We start from the raw sequence: 20,406 nt of genomic DNA on the forward strand, positions 1-20,406 counted from the left end.
TTCAATAAGTGGTGCTGGGAAAACTGTGTGAATTCTTAGAATCACATCTTGATCCTTTTTTCATGGACAAAATATTTTATCTAAGGACATTGATAGTTTTTTATTACTTGAAGTTTTCTTCTCCAGGCATATTGTTTCTTCCAAGATGCTGTCTGCTCTTGGTTCTATCTTTCTGTTATATGAAATGCCTTCCTTACATATGGATCTTTGGGTGGCTGTTCAAGTTTAACAACAGGACTCTAATATGTTATCTGGGAATTTCTGTAGGTGTGGGCAGGACTTGGTGGGTGAGGCTTTTTTTGTGAGGTGCTCTGGCCAGCCTGTTTCATTAGGAGGAAGTACCTTAAGTCTTTTATCTTAGGCTAGTCAGATTCCCAAGAAATTTCTTCAATTGTCTGCCTTCCCCCAGGAGGGACAAAGTCAGCTGCCAGTGTCTGGCAGCACAGGAGGAAAGAAGGCTGGTGGACACTCTACAGCCAATACAGAAACTTCCACCAACCCTCCTTTCAGTAGAGTAGTCTCACTCTCTACTGTGCCTGGTGTCCTAGGCTTCTGCAGGGTGATGGAGTGGCAGCTGGCTGGCTACACAGGGGAGCTGAGTGGGTCTAGAGGTCTGATGCTTTGTCTTTCAACTGAACCTACAGTTTTAGCCCCATTTCACTCCCCCTTCCAGAGGTTCCTGGTGCCAATTCTTCAGCCTTTGGTGGTGGGGGGGGGTCTTCAATGATGAAAACTGGGTTCTTAGATTTTCCTACTGCTGACCTAGGATCCAGCCTTCTTGGGTCTGCTAACTCAATCACAGTCTATCTGCTTTCCAGCATCCAAAATTTTGTTACTGTTGATGCCTCTTCCTTTTCACCCTCATGGGCTTATGCCATTAAGAAAATCTCTTTCCTGTCATTTTAGTGGAGACTTAGGAGCAAATGGACCTAAATATGTGTTCAATATACCATGTAGAGTTATGGTATATTGTTCAAATTTCTTAAAATTCTGAAAGTTTTTAAAGAAATTCTCATACCAGTAACGAAGATTTTCTTAAGTTTTAGATCATAAAGCATCTTTAACATGCATTTTCTTTGAAACTGATGACAACTATGTAATGATAAAGATTATTGTTTTATAGATGAGAAAAACCAAGAAAAACGAAGAGGTACACATCCTTTATTTACAGCAAACAGAAAATGTATGTGCCAAATCTAGAAGTTTTTGTTTTATAAGAATTTATTAGAAATGTTAAAAATCAAGAAACCTTGCATAAAAAAATCCAATTTTCAGCAGCTTGAAAAATTGGAAAATGGGGCAACACTGGGCCCACACTCCCCATGGGGACAACCATTCGGAGCTGAATCTGGGCTGCCTCTTTCAGGTGGGGCTGAGCCCTCCAATTCACCCCACCTCCACCCAGCTACTTCACTCATGTGTTACCAGGAGACATTTGAATTTGAGACTAGAAAGAAAGAAACCAAGAAAGAAAGGCAAAATGGAACTTAATATATATTCAAAAATAAATCTATAATGCAAGCCACTTCTCTGGGTCTACCCAGTGTACACCTTGTCTAGGTTAAAGGGGTACCGCAGAGATTAGAAAAGTGAGTAACAGGCACAAATGCAGAGAATATGCATATTTTATCTCCTTTCCCCCACACAAGCTGCATATACTTGTGTAAACATTTGTTGATTTGTAAAACATGTCTAGTACTGCAGACAAATGTGCTGGGACGAAAGGAAATGAAGTCACTAAAACAGCAACGACACTAATTTACCTGGCTTGGTTCATCAAGGTTGCATTTGATGATAAATTCCCACAGGGCCTCAGGTGAGGAGGAGGGGATAAGGATATCCAGGTGCACAGGGGTTAGGGATTTTTTCCTACTTACATCCATAAAGCCTGCTTTTTTTCTTTTTAAACCTGCAGCAAAACTGAAAGAGACATTACACTCCAGTTTAACTTTAAATTTTATTCCCAGGATCCTCTAAATAAAAGCAGCTCTCAAATCCTAGCTCCAGCTTAGCCTCTAACCAGCAGGGTACTTGGAAAGAGTCTACCTTTCAGAACCTTGGATTCTCCATCTGTGATTGAAGATGCAAATTACATCTCCGACTCTGCTAATCTCCTGGACCTTCCCCTGTTTCTTGCACCTGAAAAGAGTTTCTGATGTCTCCCCAGCTGGGCTGGAATGTCCTGGGGTTTTTTTATTTTTTGCTTTTTTTTTTTTTTTGGCATGTCTAGCATTTGTGGAAAAAGATGCCCTAACCAGCTTTAGAAGGCACAGAACTAGCTTTTGAAAGTGGAATAAGTTCTGCTGGCTCAGAAGGATCTCAGTATTTTGCAGATCATTTTGCTCTCAATGGTCCTTAAAGAAGCATTTGCCTAGCTATCCCAGCCTCCTGCAGGAGAAGGGGACTGCCCTGACATTAAGGCCATGTGAGTGGGTGGAATTACAGGGGTGACCGTTCAAGCCAATCCAGACAAGGAATCATTAACCGGTTGGAGGAACCAGAGCCACAAAGAGTGAGTGCTGTGACTAGGGCTGGATCTCCATTGTTCATGAATTTACTGAGTGCCTACTCTGTGCTAAGGCACTGTTTTTAAGCACTGGAGACCAAAATAAAAACTGAGATGACTCTTGCCCTCAGGGTTTAATATAGTGGCTCTTAAGTCAGGATTAGAGCAGGGGTTGGCAAACTATAGCCCAGGCAGGCTGTTTTGTCAATAAAGTTTTATTGGAACGCCAGCCATGCTCATTCGTTTAGGTATCGGTCACCAATGTTTCTGCACTACAACAGCAGAACTAAGTAGTTGCAACAGAGACCATATGGCCCGCAAAGCCTGAAATATTTACTATCTGGCCCTTTACAAAAAAGTTGTCGATCCCTGTGTTAGAGGAAAGCACTGACATATAACTAAGAAATGAGACAGGTAGTCAGGGAACATAAATGATTTGCATAATAAAATCTCAAAGAGCAAGGAGGCTGGTTGAACTAACAAAAGCATGAATTTTATGAGGCTTGACACCTTTGAAGAGATAAGTCAAAATAAAGTTGCTCCTAACTTACATTCAACAAATGCAAATTAACTACATGCACTGGTTTAAAACACGCAAACAACTTAAGACAAGCCAACTACTTGATCTGTGCAAACAGAAAAAGGGTGATCAGTTCCAACTTCTAAAGGAAACTGGTTGTGATGAGTCCAAATACAAAAACAGGGATACTGTCATTTATAGGCGCTCTAAAGGATTTTTCAAGGGTAATTTTGACTCTGCTTGATTTTTCCTTTAGGGCACACACTGAACTTTGGAACCTAATGCATGCACAAGGTCATGACTTCACAGTACTTAACACTAACATGCTAAAGGACCTGTCTCAATGAACAGGTAAGAATGGTTTGTATGGAAATTCCCTGGAGGTCCAGTGGTTAGGACCCTGAGCTTCCACTGCAGGAGGAACCGGATTCAATCCCTGGCTGGGGAACTAAGTTCCCACAAGCCGAGTGGTGCGGCCAAAAAAAAAAAAAAAAAGAATGGTTTGTATGTTACACTCTGTTTTTTTTATGTTTTCATTTTTAAACAAAGGAAGAGAGGCTGCTTTAGCACTTGGGGTTGATCAAAGCAGTCTGTTTTCTTTGCTATTTGAAACACCAACTGAAATCAAACTGGTGTTAAATCTGAATTCCTTCTAAAGAGAATGCTCATTAAATACAGATAGCCATAGCCTGGCCCTGGGGAAACCACTGGAATTAATGAGTGTTTACAGTTCTTGCCCTTTCATTCTCCAACAGCTTAGACAAATCTCAAGGGACTGCTGCTGAAAGCATCCTGCTGCAAATAACAAGAAAATCACCAAGCTTCAAGCAGAAAATGCCAAGGACAGGGGTTGGGGAGCAGATTCTTCATAAGAACACCAGGTGCTAAGAAAATACGGAGGAATACGGTACCAAGGGTACTTCAGTATATTGTGGATGCTGCCATTGAGATGCAGGGTACATGTCCGCTTGGAGGACAGGCTCCAGCTTTCCAAGCCACTGTCCTTACATGTAAAAGCTCTGAGGTGCGCCCAAAAAGGTGCACAGTAGCTGATGGAGGAGTTAGAGGTAGTAAAAGTGTGCATATAGAAATCAAACCTGTTTTGTAAAGCCCACTGTAGACAGCATGCTTCAGAATGGAATTTGGCTGTATTCCAGAAAATAAGCTGCATTTCAGGAAGGACATTAAACTGAAAGATTAGAAAACATGGGAATTCCCTGGCGGGCCTGTGGTTAGGACACGGCACTTTCACTGCTGAGGGCCCGGGTTCAATTCCTGGTTGGGGAACTAAGATCCCCCCAAAAAAGAAAAGAGTGTGCGGGTCCTCCCCCATGACAGAAGGGGGCCTGGGTGATGTACAGTCTCACATCCACCAAAAAATGCCAGCACACTTCCAAACGCTCTGAGAAAGAAGGCTTTGCACAAAGTCATGACACTACACACCCCATGGAAAGTTAATGTGCAGCTCTACTGTACCCCATCGCATCCTGACTCAGGAAACACAGGCTCTGTGGGCCTGAGATTTCAGCCCAGCCTGAAAAGGCTGATGAGCAAAGCCTTAGTATTTTCCATCCAGGGGAGAAAAGATACATTTTCTTACATCTCATGACAAAAACCAACAATAACAACAACAAAACACAGAAGAAGAACCTCAAAGAGATATGTTGGTTCATTAGGCTGCTTTTTCAATCCCCCTCCCCCAAAATGCTGCCCTAGGGGACAGCTGCAGTGTCTCCACTGGTAGCAAAGACATTTTCAAGAGTCAACAATAAAATACAAAAGTAGATTTACAACACACTAAAAATATTTGCCTCCTCCGGCCCCAAAACAACCCTAAATAAGCAAAGAAGTCTTTTTCTTTCCCCCACTCCTAGCCCTTTAGCTTGGGACTGGCTGGCAGTGATTTTTCCAGCAAGTTATTCTTCCATCTGTGCCCAGGCCTCCTCGGCTTTCTCGTAGTACTGGTTGGCCAGCCGGCCCTTCATGGCTTCCATTGCTGCCTCGGCTGCCTTGGTGTACAAGTCGCCTGAAAGAAAGTAAAGTGGGACACAAAGAGGTGAAGCACCTGTTATTTTTGCCACCCAGTGTCCCCGACCCCCTCTCTAGAAGATCACCCTGAGGTTACCCTTTCTTGCCTCTCCTTCCACATAACCTGGGTGGGGCTCTGGGTGGGCATGTGATTCAAGCCTGGACAATCAAAGCACTTCCCCATTCCCCACCAGGCCACAGGGACTGGTCCACATTTAGGCACAGCCAATCAGAGTAAGCCATCTCAATAAGCACAGTGATTGGTTTAGGGATGGGTAGGTGATTCCAACTGAGCCAATGAGAATCAGGCTGAGGGCTTTTACAGGGCAAATTGGGAATATATGAAAGTAGAAAAGATAAAGTATAAGAAATAAAAATTATGAACAACCTCATGTCAGTTCTGGACAGGTTTTGCCACCAAACGAATTTGTGCAAAACATATAAAAACACTTGGTTTTCAGAGCTTTTTGGATTTAGAAGTTTCAAATAAAGGATTGTAGAGTTGCAGTATTATTTGCTTGATTTTGTTACACCACCTTAAAAAAAAACTTTTAAACTTAGCCTCATCCTATACCTGTGAAATCAGGAGTTCAGTATGTCTATCATGTTATTTAAAAAAATACATATAGGGACTTCCCTGGTGGTGCAGTGGTTAAGAATCCACCTGCCAATGCAGGGAACACGGGTTCGATCCCTGGTCCGGGGAGATCCCACATGCCGCGGAGCAACTAAGCCCATGCACAACTACTGAGCCTGCACGCCACAACTACTGAAGTCCACGCACCCTAGAGCTCGCGCACCACAACTACTGAGCCCGCGTGCTGCAACTACTGAAGCCTGTGTCAATAGAGCCTGTGCTCTGCAACAAGAGAAGCCACTGCAATGAGAAGCCCACACGCTGCAAGGAAGAGTAGCCCCCGCTCATCGCAACTAGAGAAAGCCCGCACGCAGCAACGAAGACCCAATGCAGCCCCAAAATAAAAAAATAAATACACATATATATTTCATATATATATAAAAGTGTGAATCAACTGATGAATGTATAAACAAAATGTAGTATCTATACAATAGAATATTATGCAGCAATAAAAAGGAATAAAGGACTGATACATGCTACAACATGAATGAACCTTGAAAGAAGCCAAGACACAAAAGGTCACCTATTATACGATCCCATTTATATGAAACGACCAGAATAAGTAAATCTATAAAGATGAAAAGTAGGTTAGTGGTTGCCAGGGATGGAGGGAGGGGGAAATAGGGAGTCGCTGCTAACAGGTACCAGGTTTTATTCTGGTGTGATGGAAATGTTCTGGAATTAGGTAGTGCTGATGATGGCATAATACTGTGAATATACTAAAAACCACTGAACTTTACACTTTAAAATGTTGAATTTTATGTTATGAAAATGTCAGCTCAATTTGTGAATTACAAACAAACCTCCCAAACTCCTAATATTTGACTATTAAAATAAAAATGTTCGTCTGCATACCAACTGCATAAAGCCCCCTTCTAAGCCAGCATCATGTGGGTATCCAGCCTGGCAAAAATACAGGGCCAGTACAAATCTTTCTCCCAACCAGAACTGAAAGAAGAGACTCAGTCTTGCATGTTGTTGTAATTCCCAGCGAGACAGGAATTATGTCTCTCACTGTCTAGCACTGTCCCACCCCAGGGGCAGGTCTACCAGGCCCTACCTGATCTCTGCGGGTTCTTCTCCAGCCCACAGCCGCCTGTGAACAGCATCTCTGCCTCCCTGGCCAGAAGCAGATACCGGGGCTCATCTTGCATCCCATCATACTCCCCACCTTCATCACAGTCAGTTGTCTCCAGGGCAGTGTTGTACCAGAGTAGAGCCTCTGGCCAGCTTTGGGACCTTGCCAAGAGATACAGAGGAAAAGAGGGAAGTTACCATAGCAACAGGGCAGGAAGGAGGAGGCCCATCAGCAGGAAGGGTAAGTCAGGAATCCCAATGGGGCCACCACCTATGATTCAGGACGCATAGTACCCAATGCCACCACATCTAAAGGGTGTCATTCACATTGTAGATTTACATACTTATTACAATAGCGGTCAAGCATTTTCCCTAAAAAAATTGGTATAGTACAACAATTTTCCAACAGATGGAAGTAGAGCATCTTGAGGAAGGGGAACACTTTCCTCATTTGCACAAAATCACCCTATGGGAATTCCCTGGTGGTGCAGTGATTAGGACTCAGCGCTTTCACTGCTGTGGCCCGGGTTCAGTCTCTGGTCATGGAACTAAGGTCCTGAAAGCCGCATGGTGAGGCAAAAAAAAAAAAAAAAAAAATCACCGTATGGGTGATTTTTGCATTAGCAGTGGCTGGTATCCCAGCCAATTTGCCCTATGACTCACACAGGAGAGAAGGTGGGTGGGGGACTCTTTGTCGAGGCCTCCAGAGCCTTCTCACAGCAGTCATTCAGCCCCATCTTTTGCTCTGCCTCTTCTGGCCAGCTCTGGCTCTACTCCAGCAAATGCAGAGTTTACCCGGAATAGCTGACTTCCCCCTTCTGGCTCTGCCCTCTACCCTCAACTCTTTCTCCTACTGCAGCACATGAATGGCCAAACCACCAAGGGCGTATGCTGAATTCAAGTTCCAGCTGAATCTGAACAATACAAAATAAAGAGCAAACAGGGCAGTGGACTCTTTTCCTTGGGGTGTACTAATGTATATTACCAAACATGTGAGTAACTATTTAGAGTACATCAGGAACGAGCAAAGAGAGACACAGATAAGAAGGTCTATGGGCCTCATGAAATGTTCCAGGAGCAACAGCTATATATTTATGGACCTGGCTCTACCCTCCAGTCTTAGCTCCTGTCAACCTCCTCCCATGCCAGGCTCGCTGGGTCACGTTCTCCTCCCCGAACGTGCCAGCTCCTGTCTGCTCCTTGGCTTTTGTACCTGTTGCTCCCTCTGCTTAGAACGTCCTTCCTTCAACTCTTCCCATACCTGGCTCCTCATCTCTCCAACCTGAGCTCAACTTCTTCAGAAATGCTGTCCCCAAACACCCTATTTCTTATAATCACCTCAATCTGTAATTCTCCTGTTTACTTATTTACTTGCTTATTATGGTTTCCCTGACTAGAACATAAGCCCCAAAAAGGTCAGGACCTTATCTGTTCTATTCACTGCTGCATTCCCAGGGCCTGGCAAACAGCACAGCCTCTCTAAATGTCTGTTGAAGTGGCTGGCTAGGATGGTGTCAGGAGATAACTTCCCTTTTTTATAAAATAAAATGGAGTCCAGGTTATTTGAAAATTACTGGTGACACACCCAAAAAACCAGGGTTTTAACAGTGGATTGGAAGCCACTAAACTAGATGATCTCACTTCTTTCAGCTTTGACCCTCCCCAGTCTTGAAGGGCAAGGCAGAATCCCCCCAACACATTAAATGTAGAAGAAGGGAAAGGGCCTACTCTCTCCCCACCCACCCCTACCCAACTCTGCACCCAGCGGTTAGCATGTCTACCCTGCCTTGGAATTTCCAATGACTTTTCCTTGTCCTATGAGATGGTAACTTCTAAGGGGGTCAAAACCCCTTAAAATGCAAATAGCTGACCCTCAATTAATGCTCCCTGAATGGAAGAGGCTGGAGCTGGTTGGAATGAGGAAGAAGAGTAAGAAAAAGACTATAGCAGAAGCTATAGAAGAAAATCTTGATAGATTTAACTACAAAATATTAAAAACCAGCATGTCCCCAGACCCAATAAACAATGGTCATTGTGTGGCACATGTGCCATCCCCTGCCCCCCCAAATCTATGATAGCCATCTCTGTTTTTTTCTGGCCACACCTTGTGGCATGTGGAACTTCCCACACCAAGGATCGAACCCATGCTCCCTGCAGTGGAAGCGCGGAGTCTTAACCAAAGGACCACCAGGGAAGCCTTTTTTTTTTTTAATTTAACACTACCTTTTTTTTTTTTGGTAGCCATCTCAGAAAATTTTTTTAAAGCCAACTCATATACCAGAGTTAACAGTCTTAATATATTAAAATTTTTTACACGGAATTCCCTGGTGGTCCAGTGGTTAGGACTCCACACTTCCACAGCAGGGGGGCATGGGTTCAATCCCTGGTTGGGGAACTAAGATCCTGCATGCCACACGGTGGGGAAGGGGGGGGAATATATATATATATATATATATATATATATATATATTTCTTACAAATCAAAAACAAAAAACCTATTGTCTCAAATTAAAAAGAGAAAGTAGACAGAGGACATAAGGAGAAAACACATACAGCAAAGATTTTTTTTAAGGGCCTCAGATACAGATATTCAATGCCCAGCTCCAGCTCCCCACACCCATGCAGTGGTGCTTCCCCACTGCACTCAATGGGCACCACAGATGTTGGCATTTGATCGGACACAATTGTGTCGTGTCTGTTTTGTTTACCTCCCCTCCATGCCAGTGTAATTCTGAGTCCCCTAAGAAGCAGGCTAATGTACAGTCTACTGGAGGAGAGGTGAAAAGACCTAAGTTTTGGCTCCACTACTTACTGGCTACTTGACTATGGACAAGCCCCTTCACTTCTCAGAACTACAGTTTACTCATCCATAAAATAAGCCCCCAAATGCCTGCCCTGTCTGTGTCAAAGAGATGTGTTGGTTCATTCATTCAAACAACTACTGAGCCAGGCCCTGCACTAAGCACTGGGACTGAAGAGATGCAGGAGACCCAATTCTAGTTCTCAGTGAAATAAAATCACAGATATGAAAGTGCATCCAAATATAGGGGAGCATTACTGTTACAACACAGTAGGTAGCTGACAAATGTTTGCATGACATGTAATTCAGGCAGGATGTCATGTATCCAGATGTTTTAGACCCTGAGAGCTTGATGTGACAGACCCACAGCCCTGACTTTCCTTCTATACCCAGTGAGAGGGACATGAACACTTGACCCACAGAGGAGGGAACTGCCAAACTGCCCCAATCCTGGAGGTTTAGACAATGAATGTGCCCACCCTGCTCCCTGCGCCTGAGGACAACAGGGGGAAGCCGAGATCCACTGGGAGCCACAGAGGGTGAGCAATGTGTCCCACTAAGAGTTCAATTCCCCCAACCGTCCTCTGCTCCTGGATTTCTGGGACCTCCCACTGGCCAAGCCAAAGAGCCAAGATGAAGCTGCCATTCTCTCCTCTTCCCACCGCAGAACCCAGTCCTGGCATCTCTGCCAGAGGGATAACTGAAAAGCTGTTGATACCTGCAGGGTTGTAGCCATCAGGAGTCTTAAAACCACTCTGGGAAACTCACACCAGGCTTGAACTCCCCTGGAGCTTGCTTCCTTCCCTCCCCTCCCTCTCAGAAGTGAAAAATAGTAAGAATAAAAACAAAAGTAGGAAGAGTCAATTAAAATCACCCCTAATTCTAACATCTAAGGACAACCGCTCTGGACCTGATGCTACGTATCCTTTCACACTCTTTCTCAGGCACAGTGAGGATTACAGGCAGCATCTCATTTAACCCTCATACAGTGACACACAACCGCCCTAGGATGCAGGTTCTATAATAGCTTCCATTTTACACAGTGAAGAAACTGAGGCCAGGGAGGTAAAACTACTTGCCCACGGCCACTGGGCTGGTACTCAGGGGAGACATATCTGGAACCCAGGTCTGTCCTAACACCGGAGGGGAAGCTCCCACCTGCAGCCCAGGTTCCCACCAGTGTCACCTGAGCCATGGCCACAGTACCTGTCTGGGCTGAGGTTCTGGCCAGTGTCAAAGGCTCGTGCCACCAGGATCATGGACTGTCTGTCGCCAGCTTCAGCTGCCTTCAGTAAGTAATCAAATCCTTTGGTTTTATTCTCTTCTGTCTCCTGTTAACACAAACCAAAGACGGGGAGAGAAAAGGAAATGAGGCTTACACGGGAGGGGCTGCCAGAATCTCACTCATCAATCTTTTCCCTGTTTCTTGAATTGTTTTGAGAGCTCCAGGCCGGGGCTGCAGTAGAATTGCACATCGTGAGAAAGAGAACAGGGCTTCCCCTGCTGCGAAGAGCTCCTGGGGGTTCCCATCAGGCAGGGAGAAATGGAAGCTTAGCTCACTCCCGCTCGCTCTCCTCTATCTGCTCTGATTCCTCCAGAGACCACATCATCTCTCGCCTCCAGCAGGGGCTCCCTGCTTCCAATTCTTTTTACATTTTTTAGCACCTTTATTGACATATAATTCACAAAACATACAACTCACTCATTGAAAGTGTACAACTCAATAGTTCTTAGTATAATCACAGATTGTGCAACCAGCACCATAATCAATTTCAGGATATTTTCATCAAGCTGAGAAGGATTCAAAACACCATACCCTCTAACCATTACCTCCCAATTGTTCCATCCCACCCAGCCCTAGGCAACCACTAATCTACATTCTGTTTCTAGAGATTTCCCTATTCTGGATATTTTATATAAATGTAATCATATAACATGTGGTCTATGGACTTCCCTGGCGGTCCAGGGGTTAAGAATCTGCGCTTCCCCTGCAAGGGGCGCGGGTCCGATCCCTGGTCAGGGAACTAGGATCTCGCATGCCGCTTGGCTCAGCCAAAAAACAAAACAAAACAAAAAACATGTGGTTTAGTGTGACTGGCTTTTTTCACTTGGCGTAAATTTTTTTTTAAATAAATTTATTTATTTTATTTATTTATTTTTGGCTGCATTGGGTCTTCGTTGCTGCGCGTGGTCTTCCTCTAATTGCAGCAGGCAGGGGCTACTCTTTGTTGCGGTGCGTGGGCTTCTCATTGCAGGGCTTCTCTTGTTGCAGAGCACACGCTGTAGGCACACGGGCTTCAGTAGTTGTGGCCCGCGGGCTCTAGAGCACAGGCTCAGTAGTTGTGGCGCATGGGCTTAGTTGCTCCATGGCATGTGGGATCTTCCCGGACCAGGGCTCGAACCCGTGTCCCCTGCACTGGCAGGCAGACTCTTAACCCCTGCACCACCAAGGAAGCCCGTATCCAGTCCCTCCTGATCTCATTCCCTATCACAATTTCCCCCCAGCACTTAAGAACAATGCTTGGCACAGGCAGTGCTCAATAAAGGTCAGTTATTTTTACTTCTGTTGGAAATATTTTCATTTGTTAATTATTATCTGTATTACAACCTTATCTGCCTGAAAAGTTTGCTGTTGTGAATAAGAACCTAGGACGGTGCCCAGAGTGTAGGAGATACTGAAAAAGCATGTGCTGGATAAATGAATGTCTTAGCAAGACAACAGGAAAAGGCCCTAAGAATGGGGGCTTTGGGGAAAGCGGGAGATGGGCCAGCAGCCTTTCAGGGCATGTGGCCATGGTTTTCTTTGCTGCCAGATTCTGTCCTGGAGAGAAAGGCCTTTGGGACACCTGCAGATGAGAAAACTGAAATAGCTTCTACATCCCTTTACAAAGGTGCTCAGGTGCAGTTGGTGTAAACAGCCTGAGATCACAGGGAGAGTTACCAGGGAGTCTCAGCGAGAGTGGTCTCCCCAGTCCTGGCCCCTAACCACTCATCCTGGACCCTGGCATTCCTTTATTCAGGCCTCAAACCCTTCTGAGTGTCCTCTCTGTGCCAGATGCTGGGAGAACAGGCCAAACGCAGTGGGTACGCTGGAGCCGGCTCTGCAGGCTTGTGAGAACCGATGTGAAAGCAAGCCAGTCATAAAACACAGCCATTATTAAAAATTAAATTATGTACACTTACAATTAAATGAAAGGTAACAAATACCCAAAGGTCATCACTTCCTAATGATTTTACTATATTTTACTGTTGTCTGTCCTCTTGAGGTTATTTATATCTATTGCAGGGCTTCTCAACCTTGGCACTACTGGCATTTTAGATGACATAATTCTGTGTTACAGGGACTGTCCTGTGCATTGTAGATGTTTGGAAGCATCCCTGCCCTCTACCCACTAGATGCCAGTTGCACTCCCAGAGTTGTGACAACCAAAGATGTCTCCAGACACTGCCAAGTGTCCCCTGGAGAAGGAGGAGGCAAAATGACTGGTCGAGAATCACCAGCCTGTGGAATCTTCATGGTGGACATGCTATATAATGGTGTGCTGTTGTGCGTTTCCTCCAACTCCGTGCTCAGTGATGTCATCTTAGTGCTTGCACATTGGCCATGGTAGAAGCAGTTATACCACGAGATGGCCAAAAATATTAATAATGCAGATTAATTTGAAAGTGTCTGTAGCCATTACATTGTGACTAGCACAAGAAACTGGAGAAATTCTTCAGTATTTAAAACTATCGTCTGATTCAGCAAAGAAGTTGCTCGTATCAGCAGCAAATAAATGAAGTTCCAACTCTGACAAAGGACTTGCTTATTTCACTTTCATCTTACTCACTAAAGTAAGTGAAAGTATCAACCAGTATCTAATGTCAGAACTTCACGCCTCCATCAACTGCAACCAAAGGTGGGCTACAGACATGAGTTCCACAAAAATTAGCAAAAGAATTCTGTGAGGATCAATTGACTATATAGAATTCACAATAGAGTATTTTTATGATTTGTAAACTGTATGCTCCACATTCCTTATATCTGTAAATGTATAATAAACTTACAAGTAGATGTATAATAAATGTACATACATATATGTGCAAACATTCCCTCCCCACCTGCAAGAGCCAGTTGTTAAGCATTTATCAGCACACCACTGGCTAAATGAGATATATTCAGTCCACTCCTCAGATACATTCATGCTCCACTCCTCAGGGAGCATGGAGACGAGAGAAAGAGGAACAAATCATCCGCCTGTCAAAATCCCCTCCCCCAACCAAGCCTGCCCTTCACCATCTAAAACAGGAAATAAAAATGGCTGTAAGTTACCCCTGACCGCATGCCAAAGGATGTATTTGACTGAACCATATGAAACTGCCAATATTCTACCTTCATGACCTACAAAAATGGTTCAACTTAGTATGTCCAAGTCTGGTCACTGCAGCAATTTTTGAGATATCATAAGAATGGAACCAACCCAAGTGTCCATCAACAGGGCACAGGTTAAATAAAGTACCTGTACAATGGAATGTTACTCAGCTATCAAAAAGAATGCGGAAGCTGTCTCTACAGCACTGAGGGAAAAAGTCTGCAGGACACTGCAGAAATAGGGTCTTTCCAAACAGACAGATGTAACTAGTTAAGATGAGGGCAGACTGGAGTAGGGTGGGCCCTAAACTCCATAGGATGGGTGTCTTCATAAAAAAAGAGACACAGAGGCACAGAGACACAAACACAGAGAAAAGGCCATGTGAAGATGGAAACAGAGATTGGAGTGAAGTACCTACAGACCAAGGAACACCCAAGATTGCCTCCAGTCACTAGAAGCTAGAAAATCATGGCCTGTCAACACACTGATTTTGGACTTCTGGCCTCTAGAACCGTGAGAGAATGAATTTCTGTTGTTTTAAGCCCCCCAGTTTGTGGTTATTAGTTATGGCAGCCCTAGGAAATGAATACCCTCTTGGAATTACATGTGAGAAACTAATAACGATGGTTACCTGTTATCAGGAGAATGAGAAGATGGAGGAAAAGGTGGGAGGGAGAGTTTTCACTGTAAACCTTTTCACATTAAAAAAACTTTTCGTCACATGAATGTATTAACTATTTTAAAAGTTAAATAAATCAAGGACTTTTGGGTGTCTTCCCACACCCTCTTCCAGTCTGAGACCCCCAACCTGCTGGGCCATGGCGAGGCCCACAGAGTAGGGCTGGTGCCCTGTGCCCACACCAGGCCCAGCCTTGTCCGGCTGCAAGCCTGGCCCACGTGACAGAGAGCTGGAGACATTTACGCTGGGAGCATGTGCACACCAAGGGCCTCTCAACTTCTCTAAGGAAAGGATCACACTCCCTAGGCCACGTCAGGTCCTGTCCACTGTGCCCATAGACCAGGGGAGTGATGAGGGAGCAGACACCCTCACAGATTCCCATCACACCCATCCTGCCCGGGCCCCTCTCCAGCCTCATCTCCTGCACCTTCTCACGCTCCACACTCCAGCTGCACTGATGGCCTCCTGTCCTCTCACCCCAACCCTGTCTCCCCAGGGCCTGGGCCCGCGCTGTCCCCTCTGCCCACGCTCCCCCTCCCACACTCTGCCTGACTGACTCCACTGGGCCTGCAGGTCTACCTTAGGGATCACTTTATTCATTCGTTCCACAGACGAATGCTGATTATCTAGTGTGTGCCAGGCTTGTTCTAGCCACTAGGGACAGAGCTGGAACTGCCAATCAAGAAACCCCAGCTACGCCCCTTCCTCATTTATTTGCAGTAGCATCTTCTGCTTCTCCCACCGCACCACATCGCAACTGCCTGGGAATGTGACTGTCACCTTCCACTCAGTCCCCAAGGCCAGAGACCAATTCTGTCAGCGCCAACTAACTTGGAAGTGCCTGGTCCCAAACTGATGCTTGGGAAATTTCTGAGGCATAAACCCAGGGAGGGAAGGGTGATGGGTTGACTGAGCCCCCGCTCCCCTCACCTTCAGGGAGACGTCCGCCAGGATGTGGTGGGGCAGCTGCGAGTACATGAGTCCCAGGCCCACGATGGCCTCCAGCTCGCCCAGGTCGGCCGCGTGCTCCAGGTGGAAGATCGCAGACTCCCGGTCCCACTCCTCGTCCTTCTCGCAGAAGCGCCCGCCCTCATGGTAGCGCACCATGGCCAGATGGACCTGCCACACAGACGGCAGGTGGGCCTGGCTGCCTGGAGGCCGCAGCCCCAGCCAAGGGCCTCCCAGCCAGCCTGGGGGAGGAAGCGATTCTTGGGGGAGGCACCAGATTAATGCAGAGAGGGCATCACCATACCTTCCCCAAAATGGACTTCCCGATTCTCTTCTCAAGGTCCAGAGCGTTGAGCCTCTGCACTTCCAGGGCTACGGCTGAAGGCCTCGGCAGGTGGAGACGGGAGGAGTTGAGGAGATTCCACTTCTCCACACAGACCTGAAGGGAGGACCGGGCATTTACAGGCCAGAGAAGCGAGGGGCTGGGGATAGACGCACCCTCCCAGCTGCGAAAGTCGGCCTGGCAAGTTAAGGGGCGTGGACCTGTACGGTGTCAAGTTTTCTTGGACAAACCCGGCTCCATTTCCAGTCACTTGAATTATGCCAGCTTGTGGGCACTGAGGGAATGTTGTAGCAACAGGACACAAAGGCTAGCACACTGCACTGCAGCAGTTCAAAGAAGTGCCTCCTCACTTATCCATCTGACTTAGGTCGGGGAGTTTCGACCCTCAGCTGCTCCTCTGCCAGCTCCCCACACAAGGCACCAGAAGAGCCTGACTTCAGACCTGGCAGCAAATCCACTGTGCTTTCCCTGTGCATCCACAGGGACCTTCAGGAGATGGGCTTAGAAAAACACATCAGGTCTCCCAGCTAAAAACACCCCTGTCCAAAGTTCTCGCAGGACAGAGCCAGGCTGCTGTGTGTGTGTGTCTGTGTGTACGCACACTAAACATCCTACAATGCACCGGGCATCCTCCACAAAAAAGAATGACCCAGCCCAGAATGTCAGTGGTGCTGGGATCGAACGACCCTGCCTCCGCACCACGCTGTGGCCTTGACCTGATTGAGAAATACCTTGTGGTAAGGAAATACTGCGTGATAAATAATCTGTGTTCTGGAAGCAGCAAGAGTCAAGCCTGCCCCGGGGATCAGGGAAGGCTCCTGGAGAAGGTGCCACTGGGGTCCAGCCTGGGAGAGCAGACAGGCTTGAGGAGGTATCACCACAGGGGAGGAAGGACCTTGCAGGCAGGAGAGAGACTCGCCTTAGCAAAGGCTGGAGGGTAAGAGGTTCAAAATGTGGTTCAGAGTCAGCTAGAGAAGAGTGTTTCAGAGGCTGGTCTTTCCCACACCGGCCTGATGATAATCACCTGAGATACTTCTTCCAACTATTAGCCGGGTAACCTGGGGAGAGTCGCTTAAGACCCCCTTTTTCTCATACATCAAAAGAGGATGAATAACATTAGCCTGTCTCAGTGGGTGGCTGCAAGAATTAAATTTTTGGGGGCTGCACCACGCAGCTTGTGCGAACTTCCCCAACCAGGGATTGAACCCGGGCCACGGCAATGAAAGCCCGCAATTCTAACCGCTAGGCCACCAGGGAACTCCCTAGACATAAATTAACGTATACTGGAAGGCGTTGTGAGCTGTGGCCTCCAGGACAGGCCATCCTGATCTTCTCTAATTCTCCCCGCTGATCCCGCAGCGTCACACCCAGGAGCTCAAAAAGTATTTGCCGAGGGGACTGGCTCCTTTGCAAAATCGTCCTTTAGGAGACATGCGAAGCACCTGGGCAGGCAGAAGTGACATGACGTGAGGGGGAAGAAACAGAAACAGAGTCTGAAAAAGGCAAGCACGCAGCCACGACGAGGATTCCTGGGGGCACATTACCCGTCCGGAGCTGCCCAGGCTGTCTTCGTCCGACTCGTACCTCCGGTTACTGTTTGAGTGGCCCTGATGGAGACATAGATTAGAGTGATCCAAAGAGCAGCCTGCCTCCCAAGAACCTCCTTCGGGGGAACCGGTCCAGCCCCCCCAGGGGATCCTCCTCAGGGAACTGGCTCGGCCCCCCAGGAAGCTGGCACCTTCGTCTGCCAAGCAGAGAGGATGCTGGATAACAGGCAGGACTGATGTGCTGGGGCAGCCGCAGCCTCCCTCTCGCTCTCACCATGTGCGTGGACGGAACCGACTCAAAGGCACAGGATCCCAGCAGACAGGCACCAAGAAAACTGGGCCACGTGCTTCGCTTAGCCACAGCTCCCATCGCCTGTCTATATATATTCGCAGTAACTAAGCCGAGACCAGAGGCTCCTGGCAAGACCGCCCGCAGTGCTCGTGCTCCATTCTGGCACCTGGCAAAACCTCTAACTGGCTGATACTGCCTAAGACCACCCGCACCAGGATGCTGCTGAAAAGATACCGTAGGGCATCTTTCATCCTCTGGAGCCTTCCCGAGGGACTGCTGGAATCCTGTGCCTTTGAGCTGGGCCCTCCCACCTACCAGCACCATTCTGGCCCACTGCCCAGCATCCTCTCTACTTAGCAACCAGAGGTCCAGCTTCACTGTAAGATGTGTCCGCCATGTTCAACCTTGTGTCCAATCCCCCATGCTTGTCCCCTTACTAAAACTTACTAGTCCACATTACCCTGTTTTATCTTCTGCCCTGCATTTATCTTTATCTGAAATGATTTATTTATTAATTTACTTTATGCTCTTACCACCCATTCACATTCCCCCCTCTGCCCCAGCTCTCTATTCTCCTGGACAACTAGGCAACAGGGGACTCTGTTCTCATTTCCTTGGGGTTTCTTACATGTTCTCGGGGCTCTGGGTCGTCCAGCTCACCCCGCTTCTCACTGGGGTATCCGCTGTCTCCACTGTTCTCAGAGTCCTGCGGAGAGAAGATGGCCCTAGGGTCTCAGTGGTCTTCTCATGAATTCATACTTCTGTTTTATTATTTTTCTTTTTTTTTTAAAGGGATTTTCAATTTTATTCATTTTTTTAAAAATTAATTTATTTATTTTTGGCGTGTTGGGTCTTCGTTTCTGTGCGAGGGCTTTCTCTAGTTGTGGCAAGCGGAGGCCACTCTTCATCGCGGTGCGCGGGCCTCTCACCATTGCGGCCTCTCTTGTTGCGGAGCACAGGCTCCAGACACGCAGGCTCAGCAGTTGTGGCTCACGGGCCTAGCTGCCCTGCGGCATGTGGGATCTTCCCAGACCAGGGCTCGAACCCGTGTCCCCTGCATTAGCAGGCAGATTCTCAACCACTGTGCCACCAGGGAAGCCCTTATTATTTTTCTTTAAATAAACCATTTTATTTTACTTAAGTCAATATATTTTTAAAAGAAGCTTGGTATCACTACCATAAATGTAAAACCTGGATCAGTCTCCTAGACAGATGGGCGCCATGGAACATACACAGTGGAATCCTTGGTCTCTGGTCTGGCCAGGATCCACTCCACCCGAAGGAGCTGCGTTATTCTAAAAAGGACCCTGCCCTGGTTTCTAGAAGCACCACAGGCTTCCTACCGCCCTCCCCCAGGTCTTTGTTCTGTGTGAGCCAAATAGCTGTTCTTTTTTTTTTTTTTTTTTTTAAATTGAGGTATAATTTACAGACAACCAAACTGAAGTGTTCAGTGTGCTGAGTGAAAGGCTTTTTTTGAAACTGGATCACAGGCTATACCTAAAAGCTCCAGGCAGCCCCCTCCTCGCACCCACTCTGCATGACCTTGGGCCCCGCGTCCCACCCTTGGGAACCACTCCCAAGCCGGGCAACAGAGAGCCTCACTCAAACCCCAGCTCTGAACTCCCCAGGTCAGACCCTGGTCAAGGCAGCTAACCTCTCCAAACCTCAGCGTCCTCATCTGAGAAATGGTGGAGAATAAAAGCAAAGGGGGGTGGTGCAGTGGTTAAGAATCCGCCTGCCAATGCAGGGGACACGGGTTTGAGCCCTGGTCTGGGAAGATCCCACATGCTGCGGAGCAACTAAGCCCGTGCGCTACAACTACTGAGCCTGTGCTCTAGAGCCCATGGGCCACAACTACTGAGCCCATGTGCCACAACTACTGAAACCCGCGTGCCTAGAGCCCATGCTCCGCAACAAGAGAAGCCACCACAATGAGAAGCCCGCACACCGCAACGAAGAGTAGCCCCTGCTCGCTACAACTAGAGAAAGCCTGCGCACAGCAAAGAAGACCCAATGCAGCCAAAATAAATAAGTAAATAAACAAATACATTTATATTAAAAAAAAGAAAAAAGCAAAGGGCAGCAGTATAGAGGGTGGGTTCGAGGCCAGATGGCCTGGGTTTGAACGCTGGCTCCATCATTGAGTGACCATGAGCAAGTGGCTTACCTTTCTGTGCCTCAGTTTCCCCGTCTCTAAATCAGGGATAATGAGGGCACTGTCTAAGCAGCTGCTAATGCTGGGGATAAGCAGGTGACTGAGGGGACAGGTGAGAGGGAGACTTTTCACCTTGTAATCTTTTCCTTTTCAACCTACTCTGAAATTCTAAAACTCACCCTAGCTCTAGAGTAAAACATAAAACCTATTCTAAAAGGAATAAAAACATTCTAAAAGGAATAAAAACTATCATCTACTTATCTCATAAGTTGTTGTGAGGATTAAATGAGAATTGTCTACCAAGCTCTTAAAACAGTGTCTGCCCATAGTGATGATTCCATATGTGTCAGCTATTCCTATTTTTTGTTCCCACTCAAGAACTCTGAAAAGCCATCAGGAGCGATGTTGAACCTTTGGAGCTGAGAGTGCAGCTTAAGATGCTGTGGCCTGTGCAAGTGTGACGTTTCTGTGAAGTCTGTTTAAAACATTCTCATGAATTTTTAATTTGACACCATAATATAT

The 20,406-nt window shown here is 46.7% G+C and overlaps 1 protein-coding gene across 1 annotated transcript in view; it reads right to left on the bottom strand.

Moving 5' to 3' along the window:
- Positions 1-1,144: 1,144 nt before the first annotated feature.
- EEF2K (eukaryotic elongation factor 2 kinase) overlaps positions 1,145-20,406 on the bottom strand; it is a 60,376-nt gene continuing 41,114 nt past the window's right edge. The window contains exons 12-18 of the mRNA XM_007189957.3: positions 18,358-18,435; positions 17,435-17,497; positions 15,852-15,986; positions 15,530-15,718; positions 10,775-10,899; positions 6,752-6,930; positions 1,145-5,052 (exon numbers count right to left, since the gene is read on the bottom strand). Of these exons, the coding sequence (XP_007190019.1) occupies positions 4,943-5,052; positions 6,752-6,930; positions 10,775-10,899; positions 15,530-15,718; positions 15,852-15,986; positions 17,435-17,497; positions 18,358-18,435 (879 nt within the window). The 3' untranslated portion in view covers positions 1,145-4,942. The remainder of the gene's footprint in view (positions 5,053-6,751; positions 6,931-10,774; positions 10,900-15,529; positions 15,719-15,851; positions 15,987-17,434; positions 17,498-18,357; positions 18,436-20,406) is intronic.

The sequence above is a fragment of the Balaenoptera acutorostrata genome, chromosome 15 (genome assembly GCF_949987535.1).
Source record: "Balaenoptera acutorostrata chromosome 15, mBalAcu1.1, whole genome shotgun sequence".
NCBI classification, from domain to species: domain Eukaryota; kingdom Metazoa; phylum Chordata; class Mammalia; order Artiodactyla; family Balaenopteridae; genus Balaenoptera; species Balaenoptera acutorostrata.